This window comes from Neophocaena asiaeorientalis, unplaced genomic scaffold (genome assembly GCF_003031525.2).
Source record: "Neophocaena asiaeorientalis asiaeorientalis breed wild unplaced genomic scaffold, Neophocaena_asiaeorientalis_V1.1 scaffold124, whole genome shotgun sequence".
In the NCBI taxonomy this organism is placed as follows: Eukaryota; Metazoa; Chordata; class Mammalia; order Artiodactyla; family Phocoenidae; genus Neophocaena; species Neophocaena asiaeorientalis.
The window spans coordinates 7,092,344-7,115,915 of NW_020174135.1; the positions used below are offsets into that span (position 1 = coordinate 7,092,344).

General features: G+C 34.7%; 1 protein-coding gene across 6 annotated transcripts in view; it reads left to right on the top strand.

Annotated features, from left to right (window-relative positions):
- RTTN (rotatin) overlaps positions 1-23,572 on the top strand; it is a 162,864-nt gene that overhangs the window by 48,845 nt on the left and 90,447 nt on the right. For all 6 annotated transcript variants that reach the window (XR_003004501.1, XM_024754913.1, XM_024754915.1 and 3 more), the window contains exons 22-30: positions 817-913; positions 1,550-1,618; positions 5,260-5,448; positions 6,081-6,320; positions 7,551-7,695; positions 14,350-14,504; positions 15,674-15,893; positions 22,317-22,445; positions 22,904-23,014. Coding sequence is in view for 5 of the 6 variants with exons in the window: in XM_024754913.1 (XP_024610681.1) it covers positions 817-913; positions 1,550-1,618; positions 5,260-5,448; positions 6,081-6,320; positions 7,551-7,695; positions 14,350-14,504; positions 15,674-15,893; positions 22,317-22,445; positions 22,904-23,014 (1,355 nt within the window). In the remaining variant the exon portion in view is untranslated. The remainder of the gene's footprint in view (positions 1-816; positions 914-1,549; positions 1,619-5,259; positions 5,449-6,080; positions 6,321-7,550; positions 7,696-14,349; positions 14,505-15,673; positions 15,894-22,316; positions 22,446-22,903; positions 23,015-23,572) is intronic.

The window sequence follows — 23,572 nt, forward strand, 5'->3', positions numbered from 1 at the left end:
TGTTCAAAATATTATGAGTCATTTTATTTTAGCGTTTTCTTCTCTTCTTCTAATGGCTTCTGCTTGCCAAGTGTATAGGACACAGTTTAAGTAGCATTGATAAAGGTTCAAACCAGGTAAAGTTCTAAAGAGAGTCAATGTGTTCGGCTTCATAAATTTTGAATAGTGTGTAAAATTTTATAAGTTTTTTTATAGATTGATGTGCAAGAGTAACAGTTCTGGATCTCTAGTTTTCTTTTATCCTGTTAATAATTGTCTTCCTGTTAACCTCATTCAGTAGAATTTAGTTCCTAGTTTACCTTTACATTTATGATTTTGATTTAAATTATTCAAGCAATCAATTATGAGCACCTACTAGATTCAAAGGCATTTTCTAAGCTAACATAATCTGTACCCTTTTAATACTTTTTCGATCTCATTGATGTTTCCAAAAATTACTTAAGTGAGCCTGAAAATGAATTATAATATCTCTCATTAATGAATTTAGGGCAAAGTTAGTTTTTTAACTAGGTACTCAACAAGGAAAATTAATTCCTCAGCAAACATTTATTGAGTGCATACTATGTGCTAGGCCAGTAGTGTCTGTATCCTCCAAACCTACCAGATCAGAAACTCTGTTTTAACAAGCCCTGCAGAGATTTGCATAGATTTGAAAGTTGAGAGCCACTGTTTTAATGATGTCAGTTTATCTGGGTTAACATCGCATTTCTCTGAGAATGGCATCTCTTCTTTTCGAGTTAAGATATTTTAAATTTGAAGTTCATTCTTTCTAGAGGTAAAAATATTTTATAAAGTTATGCTTCTTTTTACTTACAGTTTCCTTGATATTTCATGAAGATTGTACCATCGTGACTGAAGTTGGAGCATTATTTTGTCTTCTGTTATTTGATGAAGTATCAAGAATGGATATGTGGTGAGCTATAAGAGTTTTAAAAGGTTTTTACTCTGAATTGTCTGAGTTTCTGAGGCAGTCTTATAGCAGTGCATGGACATTTCTGACTTAGGAAGCTTCTGCTTTCTATGGTAGATATACATGGTATGATTTTTGGTTTGAGTAGCAGAATTATGCATATTGGCTCAAAAAGTCACCCTGAACTTTTATTGTTCAACATTACTAAGTACAAAATTTGATAATTACTATAATAAGTTTTGTCATTAATACGTTTTTTGGTATATACACTCAATTTTGTGTGTTTTTTCTTTAATATTTAATTTTTAAAAACCTTGGGGAAGATGTTTATGATGTAATATCTGATTTAACACTGACCCTGAGCAGGATCAGTGGGAGAGAGACACAGAGGCCACCTGCCAGTACAGTGTCTGCATTGTATGGGTCATTTATTATATGGACTTCTTAAAGAAAAGCATAATTTTCTCTTCAAAAGCAAATCCGGGTAGTGGCACCATGTTATAACTATACTAAATGATAGAACCAAATGCAGCTCTTGATTTGAGTTTCAGTCAAGGAAGCGAAGCAAGTTGTGTTTCTTAGACAAAACGATGGTCTGCTCAGTTGTTTCTTTCCTTTTGTGTTTCTTTTGTGAAATAGGTCTGATAATCTTTCCAATAAACCTTCTTCACCATCAGTCTTCAGTTTGCCTGTTTCAGTTTCTAGAAGGTAAAGAATTTATTTCTTTGATTTTCTCAAAGATAGAATACTGTTACAGAAAGGGAAATCAAAATCAATGATTTGTTAAAGTTTTCATCTAGCGTTTCATCACATGACTTGTAATGCTTTAATCTTTCCTTCATGCTGGTGCTTCTGACAGTTCAGTAAGTGTACATCCCTGTCGCCAAGTTTTTGTTTTGATATTGTTCAAGTCTACACAAAACTTGAAAGAACTATATAGTGAACACTTGCATACCCTTCAGCCTAGATTCAGCAACTGTTAACACATGGGTCTGCTTTTCTGTCTTTCTCTCTCTCTCTCAATACATTTATTTATTTTTACGTAATCTTTATCCCCAACCCATTTAAATATAAGTTTCAGACATAATTTTACTTCCCTCCCAATTATTCCAGCATGTACCTCCTTAAATTAAGGACATTATCCTACATAACCACTGTACCATGAATGGTCACATCTAAGAAAATTAAAAATAATTCTGTAACATGATCCAGTTTCTCCAATTACATCCCAAATATCTTCTATAGATTTTTTTTTTAAATGCAGGATCCAGTCAAGGTTATGAATTGCATTTGGTTTTCATGTCTCTCTAGACTTTTTAAAAAGTAAATTGTTTTCATTGAAGTATAAGATACATAAAGTTTACAAATCCTGAATTTTTCCAGATAAATACACCCATGTAACTAACATGTAGATTAAGGTACAAAATATCACTAGCATGCCAGAAACCACTTGTGTCCTTCCTTATTACCTTCCAGTGCCCACAAAGATAATTCAGTTTTCATTCCTGTTATTATACATTGTTCTTGAACTTTATATTCTTGCATTTGCCTTCTTTTGCTCAACTTGGGTACAGGGTACAGATTATGTTGCCTTAGCAGTATTTGACTTATTTTCATTTTTGTGTAGTATTCTGTGTAAGAATATACAGCCGTGTAGTTACCATTCTATCACTGATGGACATCAGGTTTGTTTTCTGTTCGGGGCTATTATGAACAATGACCGCTAAGCATCTTCTTGAACACATATGGATCAGAGGATATTTATATGTTTAGCTTTAGTAGATGCTACCAAGCAGTATTCCAGAGTGGTGTACTGGTTTACATTCCTGCAGCAGTGTAGTGGTCCCAGATGCTGCACACCCTCTCCAGCTCTTGGTATTGACATCACCCACTATCCTTTTATATACATATATGTGTGAATGAATGTTCATAACAGCTTTATGTATAGTAACCAAAAGCGTGAAACATCCCAAATGTCCAACAGCAAGAATTGATAAATGACCTGTGCTATACTCACACAGTGAAACACTATACAACATTTAAAAACTACTTTTTACACAACAACATGCGTCTCGTAGACACAGGGTTTATGACATAATCATAGACATAATGTGAAAACAGCCACAAGAGAGTATATACTGTATATTCCATTTATTTAAAGTTCACCAACAAAGTTGATCTCTGGTGAGAGAAATCAGAATAGGTAACAATAATAGTTACCTCTTAGAGGAGGGCTAGGAGAGTAATTGACAAGAAAAGGGAACAAAGAAACTTTCTGAGGGGATGGAAATGTTGTGTTTTATTCTGGGTGGTGGTTACACAAATGAACACATATATAAAAATTCATCAGGCTATACACTTAAAATCTGTGTATTTTAAGGGTAAGAAAGTTATATCTTAATAAAACTATGATTAATTTAAAAATAACATTTTATAGCTTGCTAGATATTATTACATGTAGTATAATCATTTTCACTGCTGTGTAATACTCTTGTTAGACGATACCACAGAGTATTCATTCTCCTGTCGTGGGGTATTTCGGTTGATTCTGGGTTTTTGCTCCTGTATACATCCCTGTAAACATTATTATATGTATCTCCTGGGATATGTGTCCAATAGTTCCTCTTGGATATATCCTTAGGAATGAAATTCTTTAGTTGTAGACATCACATTCTTTATGGTCTTTAGGTTTGGCTAAATAATAAAACACACACAACAGTAGGTCATGCTTGAAATGTGATTACCTGTGTGGGTGCTGGGGGCTGTCTTGGCATAGGAGACCCACGTCCCAATAGAAAATGTGATCTCTAGGAAGCATGCCATGGGCATAACGTCCAGGTCCCCGCAAGGCACATCATGTATGAGAGCCACAGCACTCAGGGATACTCAGAGCTGTGGCTTCCCACTGTACATTTGCACACAGGTGTGGGTTGTTTCCACACCTCCCAGTCCAGATGCAGGGAGTTATTGTCGCCATAAGCAAAGCGGTTTAGTAAAATTGTTGACATTCCATATCTATTTGGTTGTCCTGGGGAAAAGGGTCAGAGAGTTACCTCAAGATCAAGGTTGTCCATACAGAAGAAATGTCAACAGTAATTTCTTTACACATAGTAATGTCATTTTAAAAATTGTCCACATGGTGGATGTGTAGTGGTTTCTCAAACCGGTCCTGATGTAATACCCTTTGCTTTTTATTATTTTCTTCCTTCTGTGTTCTTCAGGTGTAATTTGCAGTACATTTTATAACTTATTAAAAGCTTGACCATTGATTCACAGCCTTAACTCTTTTCATTTAGTGCGAGTCCTTTCAAGGAGGCTCTTGTGTCATTTTGACATGGCTTCACAAGCCTTTTAGTACATTCTTGCTTTCTGGCATGAAGAGATGTCCACGGTTCACCTTTGATTTCCCTATTTCAGACCTAGCATTAGCCATCTCTCTAAGGAGCCCTGGTTACTTCTAAGGAAAATTCCAATTTTTAAAATTTATTATCTTTTAAAAAATTATTCAGCTTCATTTATATACAGAACTCTACCTTAGCCTCTTTTTTTTGAGATGCATGAAATGCAAAAGCACACTAAATTTCCCCTTAAAAATCCTACCCAATTGTGTTTCTCTAATATTAGTTACCAATACATGAATTAGGGGTTTGGGATATGTTTTATAAGCAAAATCATTCTTTAACATTTGAGATGCTAGGCATTGCAGTCCTGCTAAACACTATTAAATTAACATTAACTAGTTTAAGAGATACTGCTATTGAATCTTTCCTTAGATCTAAAAGTATTTCTGGGTTCTCTTGGTGACACACAGTGACTGAGCTTATTGACGGTGCAACTGTGTTCTCAAGTTAAAATAGTAAGTTGTGATTCTGTCACTTAGTGACCCCTGTGAACATAAGCAATTCATTTAGCATCTTTAAGACTCATTTTGATCATCTGTAAAATGGATTTCATGGTGCCATGCCAGGTAACTGTCAATGAAAGGTAGATGACATACAGTGTGTAGCATAAAGTAGACATTTGTGTTTCGGCTGAACACCTTGTGTGTGTGGTTACTGTAGCCATGGGGGGCCTCGACTTCAAGGGGCGTCAGTCATCTCTGCAAACAACCCTAATACAACACAGAGTATGGTAAGTCCTCAGGAAAGAAGTTTAATCAGGTGTTTTTGAAAGTTTAGAGGATGGCAAAAGAATAAAGCCTGGTAACTGTTCAAAACTGGGAACGCGTCAGAGACCTTTGTATTGCTGTAGAATGGGAGGCGTAGAACTAGCCCTCATTTGTGGCTCATTCTTTTGAGTAGCACTTAAGAATTTAAAAGTATGTAATTATTTTTCTACATTTTCTATAGGTATCATCTACCAGTACATGTACTTGGCCACCATGCTGTGAGTCCTTACTCCATAGTTTTGCCGTTATCTGCTGAGTGTTTGGCCTTGAAGCCGGTCTCAGATATGCTGAGAATAGCTTGGAACCTATCATGGTATCATGGGAGTGATAATCTGTTGAAGCAAATGAACTCTGAAACTAAAATCCAAGAGTAAGTTGTTACATGTAGTAGAAAAGCATTCACATCTGCGTAATTATGATTAATTAGCTAGGCCTTATTTTTCCTTTAGGTCAAGTAGCTTTCTTTTTATCGTCTGACCCTGCTTTCTCACTGAAGATTATAATTTTTACTTTGTTTTAAAGATTACATGTCATTCATTACTTTTTAAAAACTATCACACAAAGAAATTTAAATTAAAAAGCATTGTGCTCTATGCTGTTTTGGAGATTATATAAAGTTTGGTTAGTTAACAGATGTAATTCACTAGGAAAAGTGCTCTGGGTTAGGGTAGAAGCTTAGTAAATACATACGTGAATTGCGTTATCGTCACTGGGGTGATGACGATGACGATGACTTTTAAATACCTCAGTATTCTAATCTGTCAGTACTTTCTCATTTGAAAGCAAATTATATTTCTGTAAGCAGGAAAATGTCAATATAAACATCCCCATGCTGGTGTGAAACCCTAATATTGACAGATACACATCAGATTTTCTTTTGGCTGTGAGTCACCCTTAAAAGGAAACAAAACAGAATTTGGGGGAGACAGTTTATAATAAAAATAACTGTGAGCTTTTCTTTAATAGCTTTGTATTGCTCTTTCTTCTTTTCTTCTTGTTTAGATTTCTAGATACATTGAAGTTATCCACTGAGGACACCCTTGCTCTGAAGATGACGCACACAGCGAGCGGGCTGAAGGACTGCCTCCGCTCCATTGTTCAGGCTGCAGCCCACAGGGGCGTGAGGGCTGCTCTCACAAGGATGAGTTTTTATCTTCTGAATGACAGGTTGTCTTTCAAGGGTGGCACTGGCCCATGTGGGATTACCTTGAAGTCCTTGTCTTGGCACACCACACTAAACAGGTCAGTATCAGCTCAAGCCTGCTGGTTTCAGAGGCCTGGATGGAATTGTATTTGGGTTCATCTCCACGTGTTTGAAGTTAGGAGCGTGTGTTCTCATTGTTGGTATCATGAGAGAAATGCTTTTTAGAAAGAAAAATTTAAGGATTTTTATTATCTGTAATACAGGTCTAATAATAGCAAAAGAGAAAATTTTAACATAATTACTGCATTTTGGAATTATTAATAAATTGTTATAATTTTTACAAATATTATAATTATTATATTTTTATATCCTAACATATTTTTTATCTCACAGAAGTAAATGATTAGGGTAAGACATGGGTAAACAAACTGAATGTTTATTCCTGTCCATATTATATCAATAAATGAGCTGAGACATCAGGGAGCTGATTAAAGGCTTGGTAACTCTGGCTGTTTTGTTTTGCTTTCTTTCAGTCTGTTCTTAAGTAAATTATCTCATTTTTCTTTTTCCTCTGAATTTCATGGAGTTGATAGCCATGTGGAGGTCCTTTAGTGGTTTTTGGGAAGGCCCTGGCTTGTAAATTTAACACGTTTAACTGGTAGCAGATGGCTGCCTTTGAAACAAGACTGATAAGCAGCCGTTGCCAGCAGTTTTACATTTTCGTCTTCATGTGACTTTAGTATAAAATGTATAACTCTATTAAACGGAAAGTGTGCCATTTTCAAAATGCAAGGTTATCTGAGTTTCTAAAACGTGGGCTCTTATTTAGTGTAGCGCTCACAATTCGGATATCTAGTTCACCTTTTTCAGTGGTGTGCTGTCGCCAGCTAGGACTGCCCTGTAAGAGAGGTGATGGTTAAATTATCTGGATTTTTGCAAGTTAGTTGTTAAACACAACCACTCTTAAAATTGAACTTTGTAAACTTACAATTAAATAAATTATATTAAAAATAAAGGTAATGGTTATGCAGAGTCATGGCTTCCTAAGTATTTTACAACATTTTCCTGTTATCTGTGCTCTCGGTGTTATTTATATGGATTCTGTCTGTGTTGTGGAAATGCTGTATAATGGCGTGCTGCAGTGCCTGTCTCCACATCTGTGTGGTAGATTGGAGGATTGCAGTCAGCCATGGCGGGGTATTTACACTATGGAAATTGGCAAACACAGCAAATCAGCACCCCACTTCTCAGCAGGTTGTTAAATACTTATCCGCACGCAACTTACTTTAAAGAACTAGAAACCATGATTACTGTCTTCTTTATTGTAGATTTTTACAAGTACTTCCTGCTTGCACCGAAGATGAGAAACTGCTAATAGATATCATACATTTTCTAAATAAGTTATTGAAGGAACAAAGAAAAAATGTATCCGTAGAACTTCTAAACTGGCTTCTCGAATTACTTCTTAGACATGTAAGTGTTGTTAAGGAATTTGAATTTTAGGTTTGGCAAATGATATATTTGTAAAAATCATTAATACTGTATATGAAAATATGGAAAAGTATAATTTTTACATAGCCCGTGTTTAGCCAAGTAGTCCTTATGTTGTAATAGATGGCTTTTAGCAATATGCCTTCCTGACGTGATTGTTACTAGGTTTAAGTTAAAAGTCCGTAGCCTAAATGGAACCTTCAGTCTTGGCGTTTAACGAAACCTGTTCTATATGTGAGCTTTCAGCAGCAGCTGTATTAAGTGAGAATCTTGGAGTGGGGGAGTTCAAGTAGGGATGTGGAGGGGCAGTGAGGGGTAGTGAGGTGAGGTTGGAAGGACTCAGTCAGACTGTGCTCAGGCTTCATGTAAGTTTACTGTAGTGTTTACCCGTGTTTGCCCCCCACTACTCTACTTTTTGTAGCTGACTGTGTTCTGAGAAACTTGCCAAGAACCCAGGAAGCTAGCTTGTTTTTTTATCGTTGGCCTGTATTTTTTTTTTTTTTTGCAAATACTATATGGATTTACTTAATCTGGTAAAGATAAACCTTCGCACAAACAATCACGAAAAAACACATTAAAATTAGAAAAAAGGGCCTAAACTGAAAAAGAAGATAATAGACCTTATAAAACAAATATATTTCATTATATGTTAATACATTTGCAAAGCTCATTTAAAGACGTGATTTTCTATAAAAATGCAAGGAGCTAATATAATGTAAGTTAGAAATTCTAATTGAGAATACTTTTAAAATTATTTAGAGATTTAAAAAATATGTATATGAATGTTTATATGTGTATAAAGCTTGTTTAGATGTTTATTATTTTCTACCTTATTGTGGATTGGTGAAAATAGGGACCGTTTCGTTCACCGTTGCATACCCAGCGTCTACCATAGTGCCTTGCACATAGTGAGCTCTCAATAAACATTTATTAACTCACTAGTAAACATATCACTTTAAGGAAGCTATGTAGTTAATTACAAGAAACGCACATAACCTTAATTTTGTAACATGTTAAAATACAACAAATGGAAACTATAAATTCCTAAAACTGTAATTGCTGAGTCAGTTACAAGTTGCAGAGATACATGTGTATATGTGTTTGTATTGAGTTTTTTTTTTTTTTTAAATAGGTAACTCTTATTTTGAATGATACGATGATTTTCATGATTGGGGTTTTTTTGTTTTCTGTGAATTGTCCCTTGATGCCCTTGCTAGTTTTGCCCCACAATTGTGTTATTAGTTTTCTCTCGCACGTGTGTGCTCAAACACGCTCGCTCTCTCTCTCTCTCTCTCTCTCTCTTTCTTTTTTGGTAACAGAGGAGCCCTTCATAAATTAGAAAGATTAGCCCTTTATCTGTGATATGAGTTGCAAATGTTTTTTTTTGTCATTAGTCTTCTTACCTTACTGTATTTTGGACTTATTTTCCTATTTTGTCTACCCCTTTCATCCCGTAGCTTTTGTTACTTATGTTGTTTCTACTTTTCATCTTTTATAGTACTTAATTGTGTTCCATGATCAATCATAATTTCCACATTTAGGTATAGTGCTACAGGTGTGTGTGTGTGTGTGTGTGTGTGTGTGTGTGTGTGTGTGTGTGAAAAACCTGACTTCTCACCACCTCGACCGTTATCACTCTAGGCCGAGCCATCACCGCCCTTCTCCCAGGTTATTGTTAGGTCTTCCAGCCTCCACCCATGCTGCCTGTGGTTCTCAAGACAGCTGCCACAGGGATCTTAAACTTGTCACATCATGTCCCTGTTCTCAAAATCCTCCACCAGCTTCCTCTCATTCAGATTAAGCTCCATAGGCTACAAGGCTCTATTTGAGCTTGATTCTGAGTATCTTTCTGATCGTCCCTCCTACCACTGTACTCCACTCCTTTTCCAGCCACATTGGCCTCTGGTTGTTTTTCAAACACTGCACTCATAGCTCCCTTTGCATTTCTTTTTCTCTCTGGCTGGAATGTTCTTCCCCTAGATATGTATACAGCTGACTACTGCACTTGAGTCAGTGCTCTGTTCAGATGTTAGTCATCCTTATCATCATAATGTAGCATTTCTCTGTGCCTGACTCTGTGCCTTCTTAATCCTATTTTACATTTCTTCATTGTACTTATCGCTCCCACTTGCAGAATATCTTTGTTCATTTTCTTTCTACCCCACCCCACCCCACTAGAATGTGGGCGGTGGGAAGACAGGTTATGTTGTTTGTTTCATTCACTGCCATGTTATTTTTGTGTAGTCATAGGTTTTTTTTATAGTTTCTAAATTATGTGTCTTCTTGGAAAGATCTGTTTTCCAGAGTTTGAGAAAACACTCTCATGTTTTCTTTTATGATACTTAAGGTTTTATTTTTGTTTACATCTTTATTCATCTGGAATTTCTTATGATGTAGATTTTTTTTTTTAATGGTTAGCAATTTTCTCATGTCATGTCTACCCATGATTTGAATTGGCACCATTTTTTAAAACCAGAAACTGATTTCCTATATATGCATGACTTTGTTTGAATGTTGTATTATGTTCCTTTGATATGCCTGTATTTTTCTGAAGAACTACATTTTAAAATTATCATAGCAAATTTTTCCTTAATAAAATTTATTTTTTATATTTTTCTCTGGCTTTTTTTTTTTTTTTTTTTTTGGGGGTGAACCAAGGAAGCGCTCTCTGGCTGTTTCACTTCTATTTTCATTTTGTGAAACATGACAGAACATTTGTCCAGTAAGAGGGCATTTATATGTGAATTTTATTGGTTTCTGTATGTATGGCAAGAAATACCTTAAGCATAGTTAAAAAGACATGATAAACTGAGAAAATTATTTATAACACAAATGAGAGACAACATACTAATTTCCTTAAATTATAATTTTTGAGTCCTTATTAAGATGATTGCACTTCCAGGGTACATAGATTTATTGTTCAGTAAAGTTTGCTCTTCTGTTACTTTCCCAAGGATGATTTCAAAGTACTGTATTTACTTCTATTTTCTCTTATTTTTTAATTATTAAAAAAATTAAGGAAGCATTCAGGCAGTTTTTTTCTGGATATTTTTAATAAAGTGAACAGGAAAACCTATTGTCATAGTTCTTTCAGCTTTTAGTCCTGCTTAAATATTTTATAGATTAGACATTAAAATATTATTAAAATAATGTCCATGAAGCTTTTCCTCTGAATGCGGTTTTCGATAAATTGATTTTTGATCTGTAAATTTTTTATAACTTCATAATCTTTTTACTCATTTTAAAAAAAGAATAACCTCTAAAACAGTCTCCTTCTTCGTTTAGAGTTCTTGTACACTGGGAGCTGTGGTTGCTTTGGTTTGTGAAAATAGCAGATATATGGTGGGCTTTAGTTTTAGAATCTTTTCTTGAAAATCTGTGCAATAGTTAAACGTTTGCATATGACTGTAAATAGTATATAACAATAGAAAAATTAAAATATACGTACCTAAACTGTGTAACTATAAATAGGTAGTTAAAACTTTACATTTAAACGATTATGAATTTTGTAGTATGTCATGAATGCTGATACATATTGCATAATTTATTCATAGTTTTGAAATTAAAATGAAATTTCTACAGGACTCTAGATGATTGTACTGTAATTTTAATGCAGTTTTAGGAAAGGATTTTTGGTATAATTAGTTTGTTTGACTTTGTATGGTATCAAAGCTGTCTTTGGAGAGCTTTTACCTTGTCTCATATATTATCATCACTAGTGTTATAAATAATAGTAATACTTTTAAGGGTGAGTAAAGTGGACTTAAGCATCCACTATCAGGAGAGTTTACTCTCTAAATATCATGGTACGAGGATTAAATTATTAAGTGTATGTAACAACCAATGTTCAAAATAAAAGAAGCATGAAAATAGAAAGTCAAAAAGTGACTTTTACTAAGTTTATCATCTGAAATGGGTAAAATAAATGAGAAATGGTTTAAGAAGGTCAGTAAAATAGCATTTCCAAAGGAATTGTTTTGAATGTATGGACATAATATATGAAGATGTGCAAAAGTGATGGTGGCAAAAAGAAAATTAGACAGAAATGAATACCTGATCAAGCAGAAGAATGCCTAAAAGATATATAAAGAAAAATCAGCTAACTTACCGAGGGAAGATACGGAAAGTTTATCTTGTGAAAGTTTTGTCTACATGTTTTATCAAAACTTTCATTTATTACAAGCATTTTATGTACTTAAGGAATTTTTTGTACTACTAATTTATATTTTAGTGTATTGATATTTTGTTAGTATATAAAATAACTGAGAAGTGCTGAATTTGAATGCATTTCTTTTCAGAATGAGTTTTTGATAGAAGTTTATCGAAGTGGGGCCATACTTTTTCGGGGGGACCATTCAGACCTACACAGCACGTGTCTATCTGTTGTCAGACTTCCACTGGCTCATGTGCACTCAGAGTTCACAGAGGGTGTTGTCCATCCTACTATTGTAGGTTGCTGATGGATGGAAAATTGGATATGATGAGTGGTAACTCTGCAGGTAAAGATAATGAACCATCATTGCAGAAACTGTTGCCTTTTGGAGGTCAGCACTGATGAAGTAATGGCCCACGTAGTTGGTTTAAAATTAGGATTGAATACTAATGTCTAAAGACAAAACCTTCAGATATGATTAAGTACTTGAGATCAATAAGCATCAATAGAGACATCTATTTCCTCTTGTACTTGAGGAATAGTAATAAATCCCATATTTTAGAAGTGGTGTTGCTGAGGTTCACTGAATCTTAATGTTAACATGTCAATCCAAGATATGTTATAAAGGGAAAAAGTCTCAGCAATTTACCTGCAAAAATAAGTTATTAATAGGATGAGATTCTTTGGAAGGGTCTTAGTTTTAGGTATTTACATACTGCTTCAATATATTAATATGTTAATCAGTAGCTTCTACTTAATTTTTATATGTATGTCAGAATTAATAATTGCTGATGGTAAAATTACATTTTACCAAGATGGGGTTTGCATTAAAAACAGCTCGCTCATTTAGTCAGTATTTATGATTTAGAGGGAGTGTGGGTGTAAGCCTTTGGTTATTTGGGGCTAAGAATACTATAGAATATATATTTTTATGATTTTATTAAATGTGTGTCTAGTTATTCATGTATGAAACTTAGAAATTGTAGTTATTTTTTATGTAATTTTACTTGAACCAAGTGAGACACTTCTTGTTCAAGATGAAAGGAAAAGCTGAAAAAAAGTGCTGCTTAGGTGTGAAACATAGTAAAGTAAGTTAAAGGTAAAGCATCTCTCCTCAGTATTTTCCAAAAGCTCTCAATTAGATTATTTTTAATTCTTCGTACCTGGTAGAAGTATACTGTACATACTACATAATGTAAACAACTTGGAATTTTCTTCCCATTTAAAATATTTCTTTTTCTTAAGAAGAATGTAGTTATTTTTGAATTGAATTCTTTAGGTGAAGGATGCCATGAGAACATTAATTACATTTTGATTTTATCTCTTTTTGAACGTTGTAATATGCACTATTGATGTGACATAATGCCGGGGGTGGAATGTTAACTATCTCTGATGTAAGATGGTCCTGAGGTTGAATTCTTGCTCTGCTCATTCATATGACTTTAGTTAAGTTACCTACCCTCTTCATGAACCTCTGTTTGCCCATCTATAAAATATGAAAATGCAGATCTTCTAGTTTAACTCAAAAGTTAAATAAAATCTTATTTTCTTTCTCTCTCTCTTTTCTTTTAGCACAGTGCCTATGACATTATAGATGATAGATAAATATTCCATCTATTTTTAATGCTGTTGGTTAATGTAACATTTTCTGCTCTCTCAATATTACTAGAAATCATCTAATACATCCTTTAGCTATTTTTTTTAAGTTGGAAAACCGGTTGAAATTTAAGTAGTACTAGTTTCTTTTGTTTATCAGCCTGTCAAATTGGCAAAGATTACAACAGTAATAATACTCGACGTTGGCTTGGGTGCTGTGGGCCTTAATCATATGTACTGGTACATTGTTTGCAGGGACAATTTGGCAGTATACATTGAAAGCATTAAAACTATTACAATGTTTTGATTTAGTGATTTCATTGCTTAGAATTCATACATAGGGTATAATCAGAGTTGGGCATGCTGCTGCAGCTCAGTGAAACTAGAAATCACGGATTATCCAGTGGTTGTGGTAAACCCTTACGGCTGAATAACAGTCAGATACTAAAGTAATGTTTTTGAAGAAATATTGGTAATAACATTGTTTAAAAACATGGTCACAGTAGTGGATTTTTTCACTTGATCTCAGTTTTGTTAAAAATATCGAATTATAATTCTGTTTGCCCTCACGTAAAAAGAATAGTATGTACCAACATACTAATAACAGCTACCTCTGTGAGGTGTGATTATGGGTGGTTTTTGTTTTTCTCATTGTGCTTCTCTCTATTTTCCTCAGTTTTCTGTAATGGATATGCTTTCCTTTTCTTGAGATAACATATGAAGCACCTTTTGAGTTGAGAACATCTCTACTAATGCCGTAGAAACCTACGATTTAGGCGCTATAACTTAGTTACTCCAGAACGTGATTAGCAAGAAAAACCTTTATGGGAAACAACATACAGCTCCATTAGAGGGTAAATATATGTTTTACAAATTCCATTTTTTAGAGTCCAAACCCACTATTGGAGCTGCTGCTTCTGACAGAGTCCCAGGCGCGAGAGGAAGCAGATGACATCCGCACCGCCGTCCGGCAGCAGCTCCAGAAAGAACTGGTCGCTCTCTTCAACACCCTGCTGCTCGGTTCCGTGGCACTTACCGACAGGTACCATTTGTATTATTGGAGGTCTGGGGACTTCACACAGAACCTAGTTTTCTTTTGATTTCTAAAGGGTCTTACTTTTCATTAGTTTCAAATTAAGAGGAGAAAAGACTTCAGTAAAAATCAGTTGTGGTGGTTTGTTTTTTAGTTCAGTTCAATTTCTGATATAGCCTGATTGTAATTACACACACACACACACACACACACAGTATTTTGTTGTCTCTAGGTTTAGTTCTTGGTTCTCTCTTAATTTTCTACACATCTGCCTGAGCAGTCATACCCATTTCTATGACTGTACAACTATTTTTGCATGGATGATTTTCAATTGTATATCTGTAGCTCTGACTTAAAAATTTTAAATTCACAATTTTAACCATTTAAAAATGTACAGTTGAGTGGGTTTTGGTATATATACAGTGTTGTACAACTATCACTGTTTAATTCCAGAACATTTCCATTACCCCCAAAAGAAACTTTGTACCCATTAAGCAGTCTCTCCCCATTTGGCCTTTACCCAAGCCCCTGGTAACCATTAATCTTCTTTCTTTCTCTGTGAATTTGTGTATTCTGGACACTTCATATAAATGGAGTGAAACAGTATGTGACCTTTTGTGTCTGGCTGTTTTCATTTAACATCATGTTTTCAAGGTCCATGCATGTTGTAGCAGATGACAGTGACTAAATAATAGTCCATGTATGGATATGCCACATTTTGCTTATCCATTCATCTGTTGGGGGACATATGAGTTGTTTCTACCTTTCACTGTTGTGAAGAGTGATGTTATGAACATTCATATGCAAATTTCTGTGTGGACATATGTTTTCATTTCTTGAGTATATACCTAGGACTGGAATTGCTGGTTCATGTGGTAACTCTGTGTTAACTTCTAATTTCATTATTGGTTGGCAATAATAATACCCATTTATACATTTTTCAACGTAATTGTTACTTATATTTTACATCATATACTCTGGATGGTATATTAACTATGTTTTTCTTAAAAAATCTTGTTTTAAGAGGGAGTATTTTCTGCCATTTCCCGCCATTTCCACTAGTTCATACTTTTTTGATACAGTAAGTTGCTAGTAACCCTCCACCACCACCAAGAAAGCCCATTAAGCCAGTTACGTTTGTTCCGTGGTTGATTTTTTCCCCTCCTTTACATACACAGGAAATGCTTGGAACTTTTTTACGTTTTCCAAACGCAGCTGGCTCTGAAACTGCTCCAGTGTCTGAGAGTCACGGACGCTCCTCGCTTCTACGGCCTGCCGTCCCTTGAGAGGACCTTACGAGGGATGGCCCACCTTACAGCATTTCCGGGATGGAGCTCACACTCTCCTTTCACAAAGCCACTAGAAATTTGTGTGAAGTACTTGTCAGGTCTCCTCGAAGTAAGTAAAAATAGTCAATAACTATAAACAGCAGTAATAAAACCCCTAAATGATAGCTATTTACAAACCCCCAAATGATAGCTATTTACTATTTACTGACCACTCAGTGTGTACCAGGCACAATATTAGGTGCATTGTATGTGTTATTATATTTAATGTAGATTATTATTCAGTGTTTATGGCTCATTAATGGTTAAATGTGTTAATGATTTTTATTAGCAAATATATAAGTAAGACTACTTTTATGAATAAGCTCATTTTCAAGAAAAGTAAGGCTTACACTTCATTAAGCCCCTTTATTTGGGTAACTTATTTTGCATTTATTAACCCTTTTGTTGTAAAATACAACACATACAGAAAATACACAAAATGTAAATACATAGTTCATTGATTATCACATAATGAACACACATGTCACCACCCTGATCCTAAAATAGAGAGTAGCCACCACCCTAGAAGCTTTCACCATAACCACTTCCAGTCTCTACTCCTCCTCTGAAGGTAGTTGTTATTTTGATTTTTATGGTAATAACTTCTTTGCATTTCTTGATGGTTTTACCACTTAATTATGTGTCCATATATACAATAATTTCTCATTCTCTTGATTTTGGTAAATGGAATTGTATTTCTTTTTAACATTATGCTTATGAGAGTTAACTCATTTTGCTTCCTGTAGGTGGAGTTTAATTTCATTTTTGTGTAGTATTCTCTCTACTACAATGCTGAAGGACAATTTGGCTTGTCTTTTTCTTCCTGTTTAGGGCAATTTTAGATACTGCCACTGTACACTTGTGTTGAAAATGAGTATATTATATCTTCTGTGAAATTTTATTTTCTAACTATTGCTGATGTATGGAAATATATTCAGTTTTTATATGTTAATTGTGTACCCAGCAGTCCTTGTTTCCAAACTCAAAGGAAAGGCCTTTAATGTTTTATCTTTTAGTAAGCTATTTGTGGTAGTCTTTTTTCAATTACTTAAAGAAAAGTCAGATTAAGGACATTTTCTTTTAGTCTTACTTTGCTAACAATTTTTTTAATCATAAGTGTGTATTGCTTTTTCTGTATCTTTTAAGATAATCATATGGTTTTTTTTTGTATTCCATAAGATGATGGATTACACTGGTTGATTTAAAAATGGTAAACAACCTTACATTTCTGGAAATATTTCAACTAGTTTGTGATGTATTATTCTTTTTATATATAAACAGATTGAGTTTGTTAATGTTTTAGATTTATTCTACCTATTTTCATTGGCAAAAAAAGTTTCTAGAATTACTATATCTATCTTCTTTCTCATAAAACTTCTGTCAGTTTTTTAATATCAAAATAAGTCCATCCTTATATAATTTTCTCTTTTCCTTTATGTAACTTCCTCTTTTTTCTTCTTTGGAATAGTTGGCTTGAATTGGTGTTATTTCTTCCTTAAATGTTAAGTTGACAGTATAGCAATCTGGGACTGGAGTTTTCTTTTTGGGAAGATTATAGATGAAGTAAATTTTTAAAGTAGATCTAGAATTGCTCAGATTTCGTATTTTTTGTGTGTCAATCTTAGTAAGCTATGTTTTACTGAATTTTATCTGAATTTTCAAATTCATTGCCCTAAAATTGTTCATCACATCATCTTGTTTTTAAAATATCTGTCAGATCTGTAGTGAGGTCCCATTTCATTCCAGACATTGATTTTTCCTTCTCTCCAGTTTTGTTGATTGGCCTTACTAGTGGTTTGTATGTTTTATTAGTCTTTTCAAAGAATGAATCTTTGGCTTTGTTTATCCCCCTTTAATGTTTTTTTCCCTCTTTTATTAATTTCTGCCTGTATTTATATCCTTCTTATTTTGGTTTAATTTATGGCTTTTTCCTACCTTTTTAAGGTAGAGCCGTATTTCACTGATTTTTTTTTATTTTCTCAAAAATATCTTTTTAGCTCTAATCACCTTCCAATCATGGCCTTAACTTTATGCCTTGTTTTCATCATCATTTAGTCCAGTATATTTTAAGAATGTTGCAGTGAATAGAGCAGCGATAGGTTTCTGTACGAGAACAGCTTTGCCACGGTACCCTGGCAGCTTTGTGTGTTTGCACATGGGCCACGTAGGCAGGGCTTAGGTGCGGCTGATCTAAGCTCTGGCAGAACTTCCTGTGATCCTTTTGGAACGTGAGAAGCCTGTAAGGAACTGCTACAAGGCCGTTGCTCATTCACTTCACTTTCTCTTAGGAAGTGTGTCACGGGCCTGTTTTTATCACCTCCTGGGTTCTGATGCACTCGCGGGCTTTCTGCCTCGCTCCCTTGGGGTACGGCAGCAGGCTATAGATGGCTCAGCTGCAGCTTGGCCTGAGCTCCTCAGCAAGAGTGCGCTGCCATTGCACTGCTGTCATCTGGCCCCTTTGTTTCAGTGTCACCCTGTAAAAGGGACACTGAGAGCTGGCACCTTTGCCTACTCTTGCTTATGCTTTTTATGTAAGTAATAAACTGTCTAGATCTATAAATGGATCACTGTTTGCTTAGTGACCAAGTCTGCCAGCATTGCTTGCCTTGAAAGGTTCAGTTATAGAGGTTGGCATCTTTAACTGTTAGGAATTCAGGCAAGGCTCCTGTAGGAAGCAGTGTAGAGAGAGGTTTGGAAGATGAATAAACTGATCAGAAGTGATGGGCTTTCTAGACATGGAATGTTTTGACCAAATCGTGTCCGTAACTTCCTATTCCTTTTTGTGCTGCACGTTTCTACTTGCCACTGGTCTCTACCCACCACCAGATCATTCTTCAAAACAGAAACCTTTCACTCCCAATCTCCTTTTTCAAGTGCATGAGGCTCATTATAATCTAGCATTTCGAGTCTTATCTCTGTTTAAAATTTCCCCCACATCTCTTGAAGTTTCAGTTATATGTGGCTCTTCTCATTATATAAAAAAGCATGCTTAAAAAGTCTGTTTCTTGGGCTTCCCTGGTGGCACAGTGGTTGAGAGTCCGCCTGCCGATGCAGGGGACACGGGTTCGTGCCCCAGTCCGGGAAGATCCCACGTGCTGCGGAGCGGCTGGGCCCGTGAGCCATGGCCGCTGAGCCTGCGCGTCCGGAGCTTGTGCTCCGCAACGGGAGAGGCCACAACAGTGAGAGGCCCGCGTACCGCAAAAAAAAAAAAAAAATTGTCTTTCTTTTATATAGCTTCTTTTCTCTTTGGGTGGCACTCTCTACACAAAGTTGAAGATCTCACTTGTTCATTTGCCTTCCTTTAGTAAGCCTTTTTTTATTCTTTCACACATAGTCACCCAGTAAGTATTACTTGACTGACTGATCTCTTCTACAGGTTATGTACCTCAAGCAGTTTATATATGCCACTATTATGGCACTTAATACATTGTTTTTTTATTTTGCTTTATGCTTTGATCTGTTAGACTGTGAGCTTGTGAGAATCATCTGTGGACCAACCATTTCCACTACCCCCAGCTCCCCCCGGCCTAGGACAGTGATTTGTACATAGTGGACAGATAGTGAATAATTTAGTTGTATCTTATCTATGATTTTTAAATTAGAATAAAGTTTGAATAACTGGAAATGTGATGTAAGTGAATGATGTGTGTTTAATTTTTGTATTTTCATTATTAAATCATACTTTAGGTGATGTTTATATATTCAGCTGTAAATCATGCTTCAGATGATATTACCTAGGATTTGTTTCCAAAAGTACATCTTGTTTTTTAAAAAATATTTAAAAATTCTAAATACTCTCAGCTGTACTATAAAATTTAATATGAATTTTAGTGTAGTCACTTTAATGAAATAATTTTTTTATCTTGAATACTTGTAAATACTGAAAAAGAGCAAACTGTCAGTAAATTAATTATCTCATGCTTCAAGGTGTCCGTGATCAGAAATAATATGAATTTTTTAGAATAGATGTATTAGCTAAAAACTTACCATAATGTTTTTTAAGAAATAAGCTCCTCCAATGCATTTAATATAATTCAGTCTACAAGTACCTAATTTATAGCATTATTTGTAATGTGATTTATAAATACTCCATTTATAAACCTTTTGGAACACATCTCCTCTATTAAGTGATTTTTATCTGTTTCAGATCAGGGATATGTGAGGACCTACTACAGCAGTAATTGAAAAAGTGTTACATTGTTTATATTTAGAAACCCTCATTTTGTTTGTAAAATTGTGTAACAGGAGAGACTTCAGATCACACCTGTGTTTCAAATACCTGAAATTAAAATGAGCTTTCTATGTTATTGGAGAACAAAAAGGCTTAGTTCTCAGTAAGAAGTTGGGGGGAAAAAAGACAATACTGTCATTTTAAGCTCAGTTGTCTTTGAGGTAATAAAAATCAATACAGTTTATTAGCTAAGGAATAGATATAAAGTGTGATGCTTGTTTTATAATGTTTCACTGTTATGAAAACCTGATAACAAATCTTTATTTGGTATAAACAGAGGAGTACATATTATGCTTCATATAACATCTTGGGAAGAAAATCTTTATGTCTTTATATTAAATGACAGGAAAATAATATAAAAAAATCTGTCACTTTTGTTAGAAATTGTGTTGGAGTCCTATTAAATCTTACTTGGGTCCTTCTGCTTACTTAGCTAGCTAAACAGGTTTCTTTATTTTACTACTGGCTAAATTGACCTTTTAGAGAATAAAGTAATGCTCATGTAACTGGACATTGAAACAAGCCATTGTTGGTCCAAATGATTTGCTTCATAGTTTCTCAGTAATTAAAGCTGATTCCTTTTCAGATGGGAGTTGTAATTCATTATTAGATATTTTGTTTCTGCACAGTGAAACTTGAATGCAGTATTTGCCTTTTGTGGTTGGGAAATGAGACTTTTAGACTAAGCATGATTCATTATGATAGGTGAATAAACTATGATAAATAAAGCCTTAAAATTTATATATGAAGTATAATTCCAGGGATCTGACGGTAAGTTGAAAGGAGATAATATCAACGTTCTTGACTTATCCCTTTTAAGCTAGAACCTAAACCATGACAATATAGCTCTCTCCAGTGACATATAGGAAGATAATAAAGACTTGATCATTTGGATCTCTTCTAAAATAGTCCCTTAAAGTTTTAAACTTTTAATTATAAAAACCTTAAACATATACATAGGCAGAAAGAATAGTAGAGCAGGGCTCCTGTAGCAGTCACCTGTAGTTGTTAACCCCTGGCCAAACTGTTTCATTTTCAGACATACTATACAGTTATTTGGTTTATGAAAATTCTAATTTAAGTCAAAATCCCCAAGTTATCTTACAAATAAATTGCTTTTGTTAAATAAGATGTGCCTAATGTGATTTATATTATGCCATTTTTTTAAAACTAATCTTCTTTGCTGCATGAGCTAAAAAGAATCCAAACTAAAAAGTAGTCTCTGTTATAAGACAAAATGGCTTACTGTGCTGAATAAAAGCATTGAGTCCTTGGGTGGATGAATTGAAATACTTTCTGCTGTATTAGATAACATGTGGTTTTGATCGCTTTGATTCACAAGTTTTTCCTTCATAATGTATTGGCACCTAAATATAGTTAGCATTCTTTTTTTTTATTAAAACTTTGTGAATTATAAAGTGATCTTTTGTCACTTTAAATTTTTTATTTTGAGTTGAAAGCTGTAATGATGCTTGTTATTCAGTGTCAACAAATATTTATTGAACCCCTATATGGGGGACAATATGTGATCTACACAGAAATTTTCCAGAAGAGTTTGTCACATATTTTAAAGGATTTTCTAAATCAGGTGAAAGGACTTTTTCTCAAACTGCTGTGTCCTAACTCCCCATGTTCATTCTGTTTCAGCTTCTCAGATAAGGGCATAATAGCTTCAGATAAGAGACAGTTCTTTTGTTGTTACTGATGGAAATGTGTTAAAGCTCTCAGGTATGTGGGAGAGAAAAAGTTGACAGGCAATGATTTAAGTAATAAATATATGCTTAAATATGGAGTAGAAATCTAAGATCGCTTAGAAATGTAAATGTCCATTTACATTCAAACCATACTTCCAGAAAACTTAGCCTAAATCTGGTAGTTAGTAAGAGTTTTATATAGCTAGCAATTTCTAAGTATACTTTTCAACAAGGTATTTATAAAATAAACTCTTTTACTTAAAGGATACTATAACATTTGAAGAATGTTACGAGCATATTTTAAATCACAAAATCTTCTAGGAGGATACTACACATTCTTTGTACAAATTCCAAAGGAAAACAATTTAAACTAAGAATGTTTGTTTTAATTGTGGTGAAATACACATAACATAAAATTTACCTTCTTAACCACTTTTAAATGTATAAACTAAGAATATTATAATATACTTTATGTGGTTAGGTTTCAATTCAGACAAGTCAGTAGAAAGGTATATATTTAGCCACTAAGAGTAAAGCTGCCACAAAATTGTTTGCATTTGTTTTTCAGGTCATTACTTCTTTTTATGTGGAGCGTGGAGGAAATGCTATGTCCTTCATGGGAAAAGGTGTCACAAAGAGCACGGTTCTCTGCTTGCTTCACTTATCCCATGAGATGATGGCCCAGGCCCAGAGCTCGGTGAGAGCTTTCAAAGCTGTCTGTCTTCCCACAGTTGCTAGAAACGGAATGTGCTGTGTCTAACACGTTTCAAGCCTATATGTTTACTCTAGGAAAATGTCTTTTGACTTGTCTTTTTAGGAGACAAAAATGATTTTTGTCAAAGATGTTTCTTAGAAGCTGTATATTACACAAATCTGAATTTTATTTTAAATTTATTTTGATTGAAATCTGCATGCACTAGAGAACTATGCTTTATCTAAATCATGGGGAAAGTAGCTGTTCTGAAGAAAAATTGTTATGTATAACTTTTTAAGGAGGAGCTGAGATTGTTGTTTGCCTTGTGTTGGCATGAATTAAAACCAAGTCTTAAGCATATTTTTACTTTGTTTTGATTTTTAAAAATTCAGTTATTTTGAACTCTGTTTTATCCTTAGAAATGTACCTGATGTGTTTCTGTTCCCTTTTTTTCATTCTAGGAATGGATGTCACTTTGGTTCTTGCCTTTGGGTAGTCACAGTGAAGAACATGCTACCACTCAACAGGGGTTGGCTTGGTTGATTCCGTTGTGGGTTGACCGAGACCCAGAGGTCAGTGTGAAGGAAAATCGAGTCCATTATGTGTAGATTAAAGAACAAATGAAACAAAACATGTATGCATATACTTGTTCATATTTTCCAAAATGAGGTTATTTTAGTGCTATACCTTAAGCTATATTTACCCCCTGTCTTGGTCAGTTTGGGCTACATAATAAATCACCATAGACTAGGCAGCTTGAACAAAGAAATTTATTTTCTCACACGTCTGGAGGCTGGACGTGAAGATCAGAGTGCCCACCCACGTGGTCAAGTTTGGTGAGGACTCTTTCTGGCTTTCAGATGTTTCCCTTTTCATTGCATGCTCATATGACCTTTTCTCTCCTCCTCTTCTTATAAGGCCACCAATCCTATCAGATTAGGACCCAATCCTCATGGTCTCATTTAACCTTAATTATCTTCTAAAAGCTCTCTCCTCAAATACATTAGGAGTTAGGGCTTCAACATATGAATTTTGGGGGTACATAATTCAGTTCATGGCACCCCCTATTCAGTCAGATTCAGAGTACAGATTAAAAATAGTAAGAAAGGAACTATTATAGAATCTATCCG